At 38.3% G+C, this 16,596-nt stretch overlaps 8 protein-coding genes across 8 annotated transcripts; 4 read left to right on the top strand and 4 right to left on the bottom strand.

Moving 5' to 3' along the window:
• Positions 1-336: 336 nt before the first annotated feature.
• On the top strand, positions 337-1,353 carry SAS2 (histone acetyltransferase; the record flags this gene model as incomplete). Its single annotated transcript, XM_033912539.1, has 1 exon — positions 337-1,353. One exon carries the CDS (start codon positions 337-339, stop codon positions 1,351-1,353), a length of 1,017 nt encoding a protein of 338 aa, XP_033768430.1.
• A 544-nt stretch (positions 1,354-1,897) lies between these two features.
• On the top strand, positions 1,898-2,926 carry DLT1 (Dlt1p; the record flags this gene model as incomplete). Its single annotated transcript, XM_033912538.1, has 1 exon — positions 1,898-2,926. The coding sequence occupies one exon, from the start codon at positions 1,898-1,900 to the stop codon at positions 2,924-2,926; it is 1,029 nt and encodes a 342-aa protein (XP_033768429.1).
• Positions 2,927-3,239: 313 nt separating this feature from the next.
• Positions 3,240-6,147, bottom strand: STO1 (Sto1p; the record flags this gene model as incomplete). The annotated part of the gene is made up of 2 exons (XM_033912537.1): positions 3,240-5,800; positions 6,123-6,147. The coding sequence occupies 2 exons, from the start codon at positions 6,145-6,147 to the stop codon at positions 3,240-3,242; spliced, it is 2,586 nt and encodes an 861-aa protein (XP_033768428.1).
• Positions 6,148-6,397: 250 nt separating this feature from the next.
• EPO1 (Epo1p) lies at positions 6,398-9,214 on the bottom strand (the record flags this gene model as incomplete). The annotated part of the gene is made up of 1 exon (XM_033912536.1): positions 6,398-9,214. The coding sequence occupies one exon, from the start codon at positions 9,212-9,214 to the stop codon at positions 6,398-6,400; it is 2,817 nt and encodes a 938-aa protein (XP_033768427.1).
• A 495-nt stretch (positions 9,215-9,709) lies between these two features.
• On the bottom strand, positions 9,710-10,078 carry PKR1 (Pkr1p; the record flags this gene model as incomplete). Its single annotated transcript, XM_033912535.1, has 1 exon — positions 9,710-10,078. The coding sequence occupies one exon, from the start codon at positions 10,076-10,078 to the stop codon at positions 9,710-9,712; it is 369 nt and encodes a 122-aa protein (XP_033768426.1).
• Positions 10,079-12,348: 2,270 nt separating this feature from the next.
• NCW1 (Ncw1p) lies at positions 12,349-12,591 on the bottom strand (the record flags this gene model as incomplete). Its single annotated transcript, XM_033912534.1, has 1 exon — positions 12,349-12,591. One exon carries the CDS (start codon positions 12,589-12,591, stop codon positions 12,349-12,351), a length of 243 nt encoding a protein of 80 aa, XP_033768425.1.
• Positions 12,592-13,540: 949 nt separating this feature from the next.
• On the top strand, positions 13,541-14,155 carry RPL15B (60S ribosomal protein eL15; the record flags this gene model as incomplete). The annotated part of the gene is made up of 1 exon (XM_033912533.1): positions 13,541-14,155. One exon carries the CDS (start codon positions 13,541-13,543, stop codon positions 14,153-14,155), a length of 615 nt encoding a protein of 204 aa, XP_033768424.1.
• Positions 14,156-14,594: 439 nt separating this feature from the next.
• Positions 14,595-16,373, top strand: ADE17 (bifunctional phosphoribosylaminoimidazolecarboxamide formyltransferase/IMP cyclohydrolase ADE17; the record flags this gene model as incomplete). The annotated part of the gene is made up of 1 exon (XM_033912532.1): positions 14,595-16,373. The coding sequence occupies one exon, from the start codon at positions 14,595-14,597 to the stop codon at positions 16,371-16,373; it is 1,779 nt and encodes a 592-aa protein (XP_033768423.1).
• Between the last annotated feature and the right edge of the window lie 223 nt (positions 16,374-16,596).

Below are 16,596 nucleotides of genomic sequence, written 5' to 3'. Positions count from 1 at the left end.
AGAACACTCTGTTATCAGTATTAGGTTGTATTAGTATATCTGGTGGTACAGAACGCCCGTTCTTTCAACAAAAGTATACTAATATCATAATGACATTTCATTACTTGAGCTCATCGCCAATGAAAATTTTCGGAACACCCAATCATGCTTTGCTAAGCGCGTAAATGTCAAGAATAACAGAATGGTTGATCAGAAGAGATGATGAATCATTAAGTCTCGTCCATCTTAGATCGGATAGAGTATGTAGCCCTCTAAGAATCTGTTAAATTGAAGGTCGCTCATTGATATTAGCGGTTGCTACTTTTTGGCTGCTCTTCGTTTTCGATCCTGAAAAAAATGGCAGGATCTCTAGGTCAACCACTCACAGCAACTGCTCAGCAACTCAAAGGAAAGAAGAATGGTGGAAAAGGCAAGAATAAACCCTCAGCGAAGATTAAAAAAATTCGGAAAGAGATGCTATATGGAATACTGAATGAAAGGAACATAAGACAGATTCAGTTTGGCTTGAGTAAAAGATTTCCTACTTGGTACGGGAGCGCCGTTTATTTCGATCCTGAAACAAAAAGACTAGGGTGCTCTGAGTCCAAGGGTCAGCCTTCCTCTGTTTCGAGCGGCCAATACTGGTTAGACACTCTTTTCGTTTGTGAGTACTGCTTCAAGTACACAGATGATCGAACACGGTTTGTTGCACATGTCGCAGTTTGTCCATTTCAATATCGTGCTCCAGGTAAAATAAAATACAAAAGCCCTGAGTATACAATAAGAAGAGTGAAAGGATCCAAATACCAGCTATTTTGCCAATGTCTTTGTCTTTTCACGAAGCTATATCTGGATAACAAATCCATGTATTTTAAAGTAGATCATTATGAATTTTACATAGTTTATGAAACTGGGTCAACAAAGCCGATGGGATTCTTTTCGAAAGATTTAGTGTCATACCAGCAAAATAACCTAGCATGCATCCTGACATTTCCACCATATCAAAGACGTGGATTAGGCCTTTTACTTATTGAGTTTTCGTACAAATTATCTCAATTAGAAGGTGTCATATCAGGGCCAGAAGTACCGTTATCACCTTTTGGATTAATCGGGTACTTGAAATATTGGTCACAGATACTCTGTTGGCATCTTATTGAGGGCGATCTCGCCCACTTTGATAAAGTGACCCTGGAGGACCTTTCTGTAGTGACCGGAATGAGAGTCAGTGATATTATTTTGACCTTGAAACACCTGAACTGTATTGGAGAAAATAACCAAATTTACTTGCAATCATTGAACACTTGGTTAAAATTACACGGAACAAAAGGGAACTGGTTCAAATTGAAAGATGAATACTTGCTAATAGATGACTAGGAATCGAATTTAGGATGTATAATAATAATTGCATAATTAGTTCAAGATAGAATAATGCTCGGTGAATTGCTGTATAGACAACTACAAACGGAAGAAATTTACCTGACGAGGTTAAAAATGAGGAAATAATATACCAAATTTATTTAGCTACAAAATTTTCACTTTCTTTTATAGTATAAATGTCTTTCATTGCAAAAGACATTAATAGGTTTACGTTTTATTAGCTGTTTTTAGGCCCGTTTTTCGATGACGAACAAGGACATAACAAATATACGCATCATAACGAATGCAAAAATAAGAAGGCAGAAAAGGAGATAAAAGGATAAAGGGAACCTTCTTTTGTGGTGATGTTGAACTGGGATTAGCCAGGAGTACGAGAGATATTAAAGGTTCGTGTTTTGCAATAAAATCATTGCGCTCAAATATAAAAGTAAGTGGGGAGATTAAACAGAACAAAACGCATTGAAATTTATTAGAAAAGATTTCACTATACAGCGTTGGCCTGATACTATTTATAGACAGGATTATCCATACTTAGCAGTAGATGTCCGGATTAGCAAAACTCAAGTCGTGGTTATATAAAGCTTCCCTCTTCGTTTCCTTGATACTTTTGATTGGGTTTTCAGTAGTATTACCCATAGATTCCATTGCACAAGCTTCTAAATCAGAAAACAATGCTTTTAATACGTTCATTGTTGTTGGCGCTTTAGTTGTTTTTGGAGTTTTTTGTATCTTCATTATTATCGGAAGAATGCTATTTCATAAGAGTTGTTTAAAAGATATACCAAGAAGATATATTCCAATCACACCAGCCGATCTCCCGCATCGTTCCAGTCGAGAAGCAGTGCTGCAAAATATGGAAAGGTCGAAGGAGTTAACAATTCTTCTTAAGAAACCAAAGGACCCTGTTATTCATGACGGACTGGAACCTCCAAGGAGATGTGACTACCCATCAAATGAAAAGTTATTTCCAGAATACCTAAACTATGCTGATTGTATAAAGAGTTTAACGGATAGACTGAAATACCATGGGCTATTTCTGAACAATTTAGATGTTAGAATGAAATTAGAGGATACCTTTGCTGATGTGGTGAACTCTCAATTCGTTAATCACAATGCCAATAAAATTCAACTAGAGAAAGCTAAAGAGTTTATTGATTTATATGAAACAATTAGATTTTCTGGCAAAGATGTCACGAGAGACCAATTCATAAAGTTTGTTAAATTTTGTCTCTATTTTGGTGAAGTGTCATTAACAAGAGACACTTCGTTTGCAAATTTACATAATTTCAAATTAAACGGCAGTTCAAATAATGTTGGAACAACTGAATCAGGATATTCGATAAATCCATTTGATGAAAATGAATACGCACAAGATGATATGCATTACTTTCCCGAACCGCCTACACATTTGGTTAGAGAAAGTAGCCTAAGTACCGTGGCAAGGCATGTTTCATCAGGTGTAGACCTGACTAATTCTGAAGAACATCCTTTGGAGACGGATTCCGATTATAACCCACTCCGTGTCAAAATTTCCGAAGCGGATAGTTATAGAAGTGTAATTCGTCATTAAGAGCGCTTCATCAATAGCATAGCATAATGTAGCATACCATTCAGGTTGTATTATATACGCAACAACAATAAAGATAATAATTTAATAATCGTAATCATAATTAAGTGAAAAATGATAGAGGAAAATGATATTCACGCATTTGGAAGGGTTTCTACGTAATAAAGTGTCAAATTTATTATTATAGGTACAATTTCAATAATATTTTTATGTAAAGCTGATATCTCATATATAGGAAAATTACGCTAGGTATGTGACATAGTTTAAAACTTAAACAGTAGGGGTGATAACAAATCTAAGCCGTCTTTCCAATTTTTCAAATTTCCTTCGTTTCCTGGATCCAATTCAAAATTATTCTCCTTGTTGACTCATGTGGAATAGCGCTATCAATACCGGCAATGAATTTGTCTGCTAACTCACGATATTCGTAGGAATATCTTCTTAATATACTTTTAATAAACCCAATCACTGTAAAATATTTCCATCTCAAATCCAGGTTATCACCTTCAATATCGTCAATGTCCATTTCACCGTTTACTTTTGGTATTTCAATATCTTCATCAGGATTGACATCCAGTAAGTCTATAGTGTTGTTGGCAATGGTACACAATCTTTCGAAAACGAACTCAAAATTATTTCCACTTTCGTTCTCTTCTGAGATTTGTTGAGATAAATTTCTAAAGACAGCTTCAATGGCTGTGGCTTCAATCAAACCATTATTCTTCAAACCAGTTTCGTTAAATATAAACGTAAAAATGGTTCTAGAGGTAATCAAACCTGCATATTTGAAGGCATCTGCTACCAAGAAACCTGTCTGAGGGTTGGCATTCCAGAATGTTAGGACGGCTTCGATTATAATGTACTCTTTTGCCTCGACACTCAATTCAATCTTTGCAAGTATGGTTTTGAGATCTTCTTTCAAATCATTGATATATTTATTAGCATGCGATAGAGATCTACTACCGGAGTCTGCAACAGCTTGAACTAACAGTATGATGACAAATCTGTTAAAATCCGAAATTATAGAACCATGCTCGTTTTTTAACTCATCTAAAATGCTTTCTAATTCAGTGACTTCCCTAGAATTGTTTGCTTTGTGGGTATAATCTAAGATTTTACGAACTATGTTTTCCATGGGCACACCTTCTTGTCTAAAATATAAATCATTTTTTCTAATGGAATCTTCTTCAACCGAGTAACCAGTGAATAATGATTGGTAGTAGTTAATCAATTGATCTTTTGGGATATAAGAAGTATCCAAATACTTCGTGAATTCTTGCGGTAAGCTGTCCTCCACTTCTGAAAAATTCGAAGTCAACCGTAGCTCTTTTTGAATCAAATTCTTGGCAAAATTTACCTTCGGGTTATAAAAATACCTGCCAAATTTAATTGAATCGTCTTCCCATTCATTCCACTTCCAAGAAAAGTTAAAGTTACTCATTTGAATAGAAAACCAGTCCAAATATCTCAATTTTAGTTCAAAATCCAACGAATCCAAATGATTGTAAAAAAACCTAAATGCCCTACCGAAGACAGGAGCAATTGCTTTTGGAGAATTTTGGCAAATATCCACCAACAAAGTGTAAAAGTATGCAAAAGGCTGGGAAACGCTAGGTAATTTAAAGATAAGTCCCAAGATAGTTTCAATAGCCAAATCTTCTATCTTGAACGTAGAAGCCAATGGGTTTTCTTCATAAGTGGCGATTAATTGGGCAATAGATTCGCCTGGTTCTGTAAATATACCGGCTTTGAAAAAAAGATCTAAGGTTATCACTTGTCTGGCCACTTCCTTTCTATTGAATTCTAAACTTTCCACTAGATCGATTATGATATCGTTGAATAGTTGACCAGCATAAGTGTTGATTGGTACGACGGTTTCGAAATTACCAGCAGAATTTGGTAAGTAAACATGGAAAGCATACCTTGGTGTCTTCCACATGCTATCGACGGAACCGAAGCCTTTACTCAAACGTACGAAAGTTTTCAACTCTTCTACTGATGGAAGGGTCAAAGCGTCATTGAATCCTTCATCACCAGTTTGGGGAGTTAACAAATGGTTCCAATCAGGGAACAATTCATTAAGTTGCTCCATGTTGTTGATAAGGGCCTTCTTGACGTTTGGTAATGCGACTTGGACAAGCTCTACCATTTCATATGGAGATTCACCATTGTATTCCCTTAATAGATTTATGTCTGTTGTTTTAACTAGATAGTGTTGCTCAACGTATGCAAGTAACTCTTCTACTTTTGTTCTCAAACCGTCATTGTTCCTATTAAAAAAGAACAAATATGGGATATTTAGTATCGTATTGGTGTAAATTGCTTCAGATAGCGGAACCCTGTTATTTGGATCTAGGTTGTTTAATTCGATACTCAACTCAAATAATTTTTTGTAGATATTGGTTAGTTCATCGACTAAAAACATTGGCGACAGGATGGATAAAAATCTTAAGATCAACTTGATCTTATTCCATGGCCCGGTTTCATTCGAAGTAATCTTGAATTCTTCGTTATATGTCTGCTTACACCATTTCTGTAATTCTTCGAAAAAGAAATTGATAATACTCTTCCCGGCAACATTATTTTTTGAATTAACAACCATGGTTAAGAGAGCAATAGCAGCTTGTTTCTGTGGTTGCTCCACAACAACAGCATTAAAAGTGCTCAATAAAGCATCATTAAAGTAGTCCTCATGACCGTACTCGTTCATTATAGCTTCACTCAAGAATTTGATATCGTCTTCAAAGGCCTTGACAGATTCACCAATAGTGCGAATATCGGGCATCATTTCTTTACATAATTGAACAACAGGTGGGATTCTCTGTCTTTTAGGCATGCGAGGCCTAAAATCACGGTAGTTTTCGTCTTCATCGAAGTCTAAAGGTAAGATCATATGCAAGGTTGTCAAAGTTGGGTATGTTAGTAATTTGAATGAACCTGAATGATTGTGTTTCTAAAAACCAAGCCAACCAGATAACAGTGAGAATGCAAAACAAAGTAACGATGGAAAGTAAAATAAGGAAGGTCGCTACTCGTTATTTATTCTGACGTGTACAGGTTCTCCACTTCTCTGTGCCACAAAAGTACACTATTCTGTCACACACCGTACTAACTGACAAAAATGGAAGTGCCATCTTGATTGGCCTTGATGTATACATTCTAGAACGAACCTTCGGAAAACAATGGTTTTAAAACATACCTCCTCTTCTTTTTCTATTGAACATCTCTAATGTATTTATGATGCAATTGTGGCCCCAAACGTATATACCAAAGCCGTTTTGATTAGCAATATACCTCCTGTGCTTCCTCTCAACCACTATGTACTTCTATCTGTTATTAAGTGTGAAATTTATTTTTTTCCAACTTTTTCAAGGACGACCTGAAAAAGCTAACCCTACGTGTAAAATGACTTTATACGTACACAGTATGATTTTGGTGCACTAAGTAATATATACAATGAAATGCATCATTTACCTATTGTAAATGTCCTCTAAGCATTTCAATTTCTGAATCTCTCTCGTCAATAAGTTTATTCAAGTTTTCAATTCTTCCAACCAGTTCTATAGAACTGGGTTTGGTGCCGTTTTCTTGGAGTAATAGCTGCTCCTCCGCAATGAATCTCTTTAATCTCTCGTCATTTAATTGCTGGATCAATTGCACAATTTTGCTGGATTTTTTCCTTAACTCCTTTTCAAAGTCAGAAAAAGATACACTTGAGGAATCGTCAAAGGTTGGTGCTGAATTATTGGTTTCATACAGGCGTATTCTTTCTTCTAACTCAGTTTCTCTTTTTATCGATTCTGCTAATTCGGTAGACACGAGTGTCAACTCATTCATCAGTTCTTTATTTTCCGTTATTAAATTCAATTGTTCACCAGATATTGTTATCATCTTGGATTGAGAGCTATTTTCTCCACCGGTTGATTCAGCAGAAGTCATGTCTCCTCTCCTAGCATATACTGGTTCATATGGTTTGGCCAAAGTATTATCAAAACTGAAGTCTTCTTCGAAAGCATTCGTACCATCCTTGCCCCAGTTAACTGGGGCTGTCTTCATCTTGGCGGGTGAACCATCCGTACGCGATATGAAATTATCAGATTCTGAAGCGGAATCAATATTCAACGGTAGTGTATTGGAAATGAATGATCTGCGAGAAGAGCTAGACATATTGGAAGCTGCGGATAAATGTCCATCGCGATTGTTTTTCTTATATAGGAAAGTATCATTATTGATGTTTTCCTGATTTATGGATATGTTGATATTACTCAGTTTCCCGTCATCGTCATCGGATTGACGTCGCTTAATGGTAGCACATGAGATATTCCTTTTGGGATCTCTTTCCGGTATGGATTGCAACAAAGAAGCCCTCTTACTATTATTGTTATCAGATTCGGCTTCATCCGTGGTATTTATTTCGCCATTATCCGAATTTAAATTATGTTTTCCGGGTAAGGGAAACTCTTGTGCAGTCACGTATTCATTGATATCGGTAGAGTTTTCTAGCTTGTACATGCCAGTTCTAGTGTTGATAATTCTTTGCTTGGAAGGAGAATCACTAAATGTGGACGAAAAAGTCGACAATGATGCTCTATTGGCGACTGCGGTTTCACTCTCCAATTTAAGATCTCTTAAACCTGTTTCTAACGCACTTGTAGGTCTTAGATTTAAATCATCTGGTTCATGTGAAGTTTCCTCGCCTTCATTTTCTTCAACATTTCTCTCAGCCCTTTCCTTTTCCTTTTCTTCTATTAATGCTTCTCTCTCACGTAAGGATTTCTCCATTTCGGCTAGCTTCCTTTCTTTTTCCTTTAATTCGTTTTGTTGAGGGGCCGATAATTGCAATACATTTAATTTTCCCTTGTTTTCAATAGGTTGGTCAATGTTTACTTGTTTTTTTAGTGGCGACGATCCTTGCTTTGTCGAATCAGGGATTGCTTTGGCATCTGTAGAAGATAATAAAGAAGAAAATGCACTTAGTGGTTTGTTTTGTACGTTCGGTATTGAATGAGCTGAATTATTTCTTGAAGAATTTGATGATTGACTGATTGATTGTTTGAGTGACACAGCTTTATGGTCGTTATCACTTGGCATCCATTGATTAAACTCTTGGGGAATATTCTGAGTTTGTAGCGACATTGCGCGATAGCTTTCCGACACTGGGTGGGGTTGTTGTTGCCTCTGCGATATCTGCTGATGAGGTACGAATGGTCGAGGAGCTCGGGGCACATACATTGGAGAATTAGTTAACGACAGGGTACGCGGTTGTTGAGGCAGCTGTTGCCCAGGACGCATCACAGGCTGTGGGGTATTCTGGAATTGCCCTGACCGGTTGTTATAATTATTCATCAGTGGCATTCTTTGTTGCTGTTGTGGCTGCTGAAATTGTCCGGGAGGCCCACTCATTAACGAATTTGATCTTGAATAATTGGCGCTCACTATTTTATTCGATTGAAATCTAGGATGAGGAGTAGGTGCTTGCATTAAGGGATTACCATTCGGGAAACTTTGCAAAGACATTGCTCTAGGGGGCGACGAAACTGCGGAACCATTTTTATTTTGTTTGGCCATAGCATTCATTGCGGTTTTCCTTTGATTAGTAATATACTTCCTATACTCAGTGTTACTCATATTTCCGCGGTCTTTGGTCACTAGTGTGGGAATGATAGGAGTAGAATCACCACCATATCCATATTTATCACCACCCTTGTGGCCGAATGTCTGAATGTCATTGAACGTTAGGTCCGAGTTTGCGGAGTCTTCCAAGATAACTTCGTCATCATCATCTCCATCTCCACCACCTCCTGTCCTTGTGTTTTTCTTTGACCTCCCAAATTGGTGTTTATGTTTGAAAAAATTGGAAAATGAGCTTTGTGTAAATGAGGAAGCTTTCTTACCATTAATACTATCACGATTATTGCTTGGAGGTGGTTTGGTGAAATTTTGCTGCATCAACGGTATCCCATTCATAGGTGAATTGGAATAATCAAAGTTGTATTGTTGTTGCTGCCGTTGCTGCTGTGGATACATTTGCATGGGTATCTGACGTTGCTGCAGTGGCGCTTGCATCGGAGCCTCATTCATGCCATTACGGTAGTATTGCTGCTGCTGTTGCTGTAGCGGCATGGAGGAAGGCTGGACGTTGATATTACTGTCATTTCCGTTCCTTGAAATAGGCGTTTCATTCCGAATATCAATGTCTCCTATATCATTATTCAAGAGGTTATTTCTCAATTTAACTCTAGCAGAAGGCTGGCCGTTTCTTGGTGCCATGGTCGATAAGCCTGCATCCATTATTAAATCCCGTTATGTATACTTTACAGCACTTTTTATCTCACTGCTTTATCGGATCAGGCGGTACCTCTTCACACTTTTTGTAGGGTTATTAATAGCACGCTGAAAATCAATGAAGGAAAGCTCCAAATTTAGCTATAGCCGTAAACCAAAAAAAAATAAAATTGGAGGACAGTCTCGAAAACCAAAATCAGAATTCCTATGTAATGTACTGCCGATTCAGTTACTTAAAATGCCTATTTCTTTACAATTTGAAAGGTTCTCAATACTAAAGGACTCGTTCTATCCAATCGTCTCGTTAACGTTTTCCGCATGTGCTTCATTTGTCCACTATTAAGCCCAATATTTGAATTGGAAAAAAAAGGAATGCGAAAAAAAATAGAATCAGGGGAGACCCTGAAGCGGACAAAAAAAAATTTACAACTGAGACATTTACCCGGAAATTTTGTAGTATACTAATAACAATGATAATTACGTAGTCAATTATGTATATGTCTATGCTTTTCTCGACCTAGATTGCGCTTGAGTCCGTCTAGCAGCACTGGAGGATTTTCCGCCTTCTTGCTTGTCTTTGCTGTCTTTCTTAATAGCAACTTCCTCCTTTTTATTGGCATCGTTATCCAGCTCATCATTATCCTTCAATTTGACTTGTGACAATTCGTTTATGAACCAGATAACCGTGAACCAGAGCAAAAGTGATATAGAGAAAAGAGCATAGAAGTGAATATTCCCGTTTGTAGCATAAATGAGCCAAAGGAGAGTTAGGAGTAATGCAACAAATGATACGTGTGTGGCGATGATCAGCTGAGGGGAGGTTCCCGGTTCGAATACACTTTCCCACAATCTAACGAAAAAATTGGCCATTTTTGACAGCCTTTCGATGTAATATTCTTCCGATCTTTGGTCCTAATCAATTAAGTGAACATGTTCTTGCTATGACAAAAAGAAGACCATCTCTATATTTTTCTTTATTTCAAATTCATTGTCAAGCGAGATATTCCGGGTAAACACCATCAAAGAGTTGAAAATGACTGCATTACCATATTCTTAAAATACGAATGAGCCATTGGGATTCTCAGTCAAAGTTCCCACATGCCAGCTACCCGATAAAAATTCAGATTAAAATATATAGGTAAATAGATTAATAAAAAAGACTTAAGTGGCATCCATATATATTCAGTTGGAATTTCTTAGATACCGATACCTAGGACAAAGGAAACGGCGGCAAATGCAGCCACGATGATACCGTACTTCGAGGAGACAGGATTAGCAATCATACCAATGGCAGCGTTCTCCTTAGTATAAGTAACGGTACTGCTACCAGAAATACTCTCGACAAAAACGGAACCTTCACTAGTTTTGGTGTTGACTTCAATGTAAGTGATGGTACTGACTTTGTCCTTACAATTACCAGGAGCAGGAGTGGTAACGCTAGAGGTTAGGACGCTAGTAGGAGAAGGGAGAGTCTGGCTGGTCATTTAAGTTAGTAAATATACGGTTTATTTTCCTTTTTGTTTGCTTTACTGAGAAACTCAGCGAAAAAAGAGTGGAAGGTGCGGCTAAAAACTCAGTTCTTGAGCAGGAAATACTGCTTACTTACACTTTCTTGTATTTCAGTACTCCGTACCCGAAACTCCCTGAATGGGTCTGTATTTACTGAGGAGTTGTTCATCAATATAGCGATAATCATTCTATGTTGGTTAATAGAGTAAAAAAAAAAGTCTAAGAAATACGTAAACTCCGAGGAGTGTTTGATAGCCTCCCTGATGCATTAGCACGATGCAGATCCACAGAGAAAGAGAGATGAGGTAAACATTTTGAGGATTTTACTTCGTGCAGAAGTTCGATGGAACGAGATAGCCGTGCTGGGTTATGGCGACATCATCTCTATCCAGCCCTTGGGCATGCAGCCAAAAGTTCATTCAGGTCCGCCTAAGGCACGGAATAGGAATTAGAGTATTTGAGACTGCACACGCATCTCGTTCCGAGAAGGGAGTTGGCAGAAAAAATAGATATGATAGATCATTAATATCTAACTTAAATGATTAAGGCGCAGAGACATGAGGGCAAACAAATGCGATATTAGCCCACCAATTGCACACTTTTTTGGTAAGGAAAACTGGGAGCACACCTTATCTAAAAAAAGATGTATTGATATTCCCATTGATAGGAAAAATATGAATACATCACATAGAGAATGTTTAGTTTGCGAGTTCTCACTCCCACGCCCAGAACCACCACCATAAAGTAAATCCTTTTTCTCAGAAAATTATCTCTTTAGAATATCATCGGAGTTGGACCTCATTGATCGTAATTGACCACAATTGAGGTGTCATTCCAAATTTTCTTCCATTTAAAGTAGTTTTAAAATAATACATTGGACGTCATTACATTGGGAAGCCCCTTACTTAAAAGCCAGTTAATTTCTTAAGTACTTTTCGATATAAATACCTTTTTTCCACAATTAGTATATAAAGAAATCCTGTGTATTAAGCCGCTGACAACAGCTAAGATTTTTTTTTAACCCATTGCCTTTTCAATGACGATAACAGTTTTGCCCAAACACTTCAATTGTTTAACCTTATCGTGACTTCGTCTTAAAAAAAAAAAGCACCTACATTTCAAAGCTAAGATATGAAGGCTATCACTGGAAAGGGTTCTATGCGGACCCCTAAGTTCATATCCAAAAAGTGTCATATTGCGGCATCTCCCGTTTGTACCCTCCTCCCAACGGAGTGGATATCGTTGGCACACATTCATCCTTATTTTTGGTTTTACCCGGCCTGTAGTTTTCTGAACATGAACCCACTGAGTTCAGATGTTTACTCCCCACTTTCGTCACGTGCCCATATTGCGAACAAAAAAAGGCTTACTGCCACCCTAGACTAATCTAATGAGTTGCTGTATTAATAAATAAATTTTTTTCATTAAAGTATATTATAGGAAACATGCAATGGCTCAATTGGCCTAAATATATAAAACTCCCGCAATTTTCGCCTGCCTTTTCTTTGGTTTAATTAGGCGCCAATTGCGAGTCCATTTATCATATCATTTTTATGTAACTTTCCCATCCATCGATCGTTCCCTTTGATAGTACGATAAGCAGAAGGAAAAAAAAGAATCCCAGAAACTTCTTAAATACCAGTACCTAAGACGAAAGAGACAGCAGCAAATGCGGCCATGATTATACCGTACTTTGAGGAGACAGGGTTAGCAACCATACCTGGGGCAGCGTTCTTTGAACTAGTGGTGGTATTTTTGGAGGCGCTGGAACTAGCGGTAGCAGAAACGGAAGAGGCAGCAACGACGTTATTGGAAACTAAGGCACTGTTAGTTTGAACGGAGGAGGAAGCGGAAGCGGAAGTACTACTGGCCATTTTTTTTATCGAGGAGATCTGTGGTTGGTTTGCGTTTGTTTTTCGATGCAGACTTCAGTAAAGGATATCACACTCGATAAGCTATAAAACAGAATTATGTCTCAGATTCAGATTGTTTATATACTTTTTTTTCACTTTTTACGCTCGAGACACCATAACCCAAAAATAGATCAAACTAGCCATTGTATTTTTTACTAATATGGCAATGTGGTTTCCGCATTGGGCAATACTGGAAGAAAATATATGCTACGTCAGTTCGGGGGCGTGTTTCGCAATCTTCGCGTTCTAGAACGCACCAACGCGTTGTTATCTGCGCAGCACAAGGGGGATGAGAGACATTCTGGCCAACGTGCATTCAACGGAAGTAAATTTCGGTAATGGAGGCTAAGTGCCGCTTTACTGCAGCATAAAATCTGCCTCATTACGATGGCTTGCAGGAATAATTTGGTCGTACTGGTTTGTGGCAACACCGCCTCCACGCAACCCTATTTGCCAGTCAAGCGCTCATTAAGGTCGCTCAAGGTACAGATCAGTAAAATGTTTTCTATTGCGCGTGCAATTTTCCATAGTAGGGAATATATGATCGAAACATTTTGCTGGGTCTGTACAGACAAATGAATAAAGCGACTCTGCCGCCATGCAAGACAGACTCCTCCACCTCTTTTGGAAAGGGAAAAAAGTTCTTTTCCTCTCTTGTCTGTGTCGATTGTCAGAACACCGTATCATCCCTCGCATACTCTACAAACGTGTGGTCAGTAGGTAGTCACCTAGATTGCTGTTTTCGTCATTACCCGGAATTTCTCCCTTTTTTTTTTTTTTCGTTTTTTTTTTTTCAGTTTTTCCTTTACTTAAGCCATTGAAACTTTCATTCAGTCTTGGTACGCTAGAATTAATAGTAATTGGTGTACGCTAACGCAAAGACAGACACAAACTACCAACTACGCAAGCAATGGGAGCCTACAAATATTTAGAAGAGCTACAAAGAAAAAAACAATCTGATGTTTTGAGATTCTTGCAAAGAGTCAGAGTCTGGGAATACAGACAAAAGAATGTCATTCACAGAGCCGCTAGACCAACTAGACCAGACAAGGCTAGAAGATTAGGTTACAAGGCCAAGCAAGGTTTCGTTATCTATCGTGTCAGAGTTAGACGTGGTAACAGAAAGAGACCTGTTCCAAAGGGTGCTACTTACGGTAAGCCAACTAACCAAGGTGTCAATGAACTGAAATACCAAAGATCCTTGAGAGCTACCGCTGAAGAAAGAGTTGGTCGTCGTGCTGCTAACTTGAGGGTCTTGAACTCCTACTGGATTAACCAAGATTCTACTTACAAGTACTTCGAAGTTATCTTGGTCGACCCTCAACACAAGGCTATCAGAAGAGATGCTCGTTACAACTGGATCTGTAACCCAGTTCACAAGCACCGTGAAGCTAGAGGATTGACTGCCACTGGTAAGAAATCCAGAGGTATCAACAAGGGTCACAGATTCAACAACACCAAGGCCGGTAGAAGAAAGACCTGGAAGAGGCAAAACACTTTGTCTCTATGGAGATATAGAAAGTAAACTAATTAGAACCGTATATAGATCAATAATAATATTTGAATGCATTTTTTTAATCCATCGTTCCTCTTTTCTTCCTACTTGATTTTTTTATTCTTCGCACTTTAGCAGCGCACGTAATTTGAAAATTTGCGGCTTTTGACTCTTTTTTCCTCAGCGGGAACGAACAATATTAATCATGCCAACTAAGTCATTGCAGAAGTCAGCTTGTCCTTCATAAAGAAGACCCTACCCTGCAATGTATCTGGATGAACCCAGAAATGAATTGACTCCTCTCATAACTTGTTAATATTCGGATGTGCATATCACGTTCGGATCTATGTATATAAATGTACGCTCGGTTCAAACTTTACTGTAGTGCGTAATATCCTTCCTATCAACAACGAGTAGCACTTGAAGTTGTTTTGCTAGCTTGGATATCAAAGCACATATCATCATCAATATGGCCAATTACACAAAAACTGCAATCCTATCCGTCTACGACAAGACAGGTTTACTTGATTTAGCCAGAGGTCTAATCGAGAAGAATGTCCGTATCCTCGCTTCTGGTGGTACTGCTCGTATGATCCGTGATGCTGGTTTTCCAATCGAAGACGTTTCTGCTATCACTCACGCCCCAGAAATGTTAGGAGGAAGAGTGAAGACTTTACATCCAGCCGTTCATGGTGGTATTCTTGCTAGAGATATCGATAGTGATGAGAAAGATTTGAAGGAACAGCACATTGAAAAAGTCGATTACGTCGTTTGTAACTTGTATCCATTCAAAGAAACTGTTGCCAAGGTAGGTGTAACCATTCCAGAAGCTGTAGAGGAAATTGACATTGGTGGTGTTACTCTATTAAGGGCTGCTGCTAAAAACCACGCTAGAGTCACTATTTTATCTGATCCAAAGGATTACTCCGAATTCTTGAGCGAAATATCCAATAACGGTGAAATCTCTCAAGATTTGAGGAATAGATTGGCACTAAAAGCTTTCGAACACACAGCTGATTATGACGCTGCGATTTCCGATTTCTTCAGGAAACAGTACTCTGAAGGCCAAGCTCAAATTACCTTACGTTATGGTGCTAACCCACACCAAAAGCCAGCTCAAGCTTACGTCAGTCAACAAGATAGTTTACCTTTCAAAGTCCTATGTGGTTCACCAGGTTACATTAATTTGTTGGATGCTCTAAATTCCTGGCCTCTGGTCAAGGAATTATCCGCCTCGTTAAATTTACCAGCAGCAGCTTCTTTCAAGCATGTCTCACCAGCTGGTGCCGCTGTGGGTATCCCATTATCTGATGTTGAAAAGCAAGTTTATTTCGTTTCTGACATTGAAAACTTATCTCCTTTAGCATGTGCCTATGCCAGAGCCCGTGGCGCCGATAGAATGTCTTCTTTTGGTGACTGGATCGCTCTTTCCAACATAGTCGATGTTCCAACAGCCAAGATCATCTCCAGAGAAGTTTCTGACGGTGTTATTGCTCCAGGTTATGAACCTGAGGCCTTGGCCATCCTATCCAAGAAGAAGGGCGGTAAGTACTGCATACTACAGATTGATCCAAACTATGTTCCAGAAGCTGTTGAAAGAAGACAAGTATACGGTGTGACTTTGGAACAAAAGAGGAACGATGCTATCATCAATCAATCAACTTTCAAAGAAATTGTTTCTCAAAATAAGAATCTCACTGAGCAAGCCATAATTGATTTAACAGTTGCTACCATTGCTATTAAATATACCCAATCAAATTCCGTATGTTATGCTAGAAATGGTATGGTTGTCGGATTGGGTGCAGGTCAACAATCTAGGATCCATTGTACAAGATTAGCTGGTGATAAGGCTGATAATTGGTGGTTCAGGCAACATCCTAGAGTTTTGGAGATCAAATGGGCTAAAGGCGTTAAGAGACCAGAAAAATCCAATGCTATCGATTTGTTCGTAACCGGCCAAATTCCAACCGAAGAACCAGAATTGTCTGAATACCAATCCAAGTTCGAGAAGATTCCAAAACCATTTACTCCAGAAGAGAGAAAGGAATGGTTGAGTCAATTAACCAACGTTTCCTTGTCATCAGACGCGTTTTTCCCATTCCCAGACAATGTCTACAGAGCTGTCAAATCCGGTGTTAAATACATTGCCGCTCCATCTGGTTCTGTCATGGACAAAGTTGTCTTTTCAGCTGCGGATTCATTCGATCTCGTTTACGTTGAGAATCCAATCCGTTTGTTCCACCATTAGATGACATAATGTTGAAGTTAATGTCCCATAAATACAGAAACGACAGCAAATCGATGTATAGTTTATTCTTTTTCTCTCTAATGATATAATCACCACAGATACTTTTATATACACTAATGATACGATACGTTAAGTACAATTTGAATTCGAACACTTCCCAAAAGAAAGAGAAAATTGATTTATTGATTGATATTATATGCGCAATACCTGAAAACTCGAGGTA

Source organism: Saccharomyces paradoxus, chromosome XIII (genome assembly GCF_002079055.1).
Source record: "Saccharomyces paradoxus chromosome XIII, complete sequence".
NCBI lineage: Eukaryota > Fungi > Ascomycota > Saccharomycetes > Saccharomycetales > Saccharomycetaceae > Saccharomyces > Saccharomyces paradoxus.
This window is presented reverse-complemented; position numbering and strand designations above follow the sequence as displayed.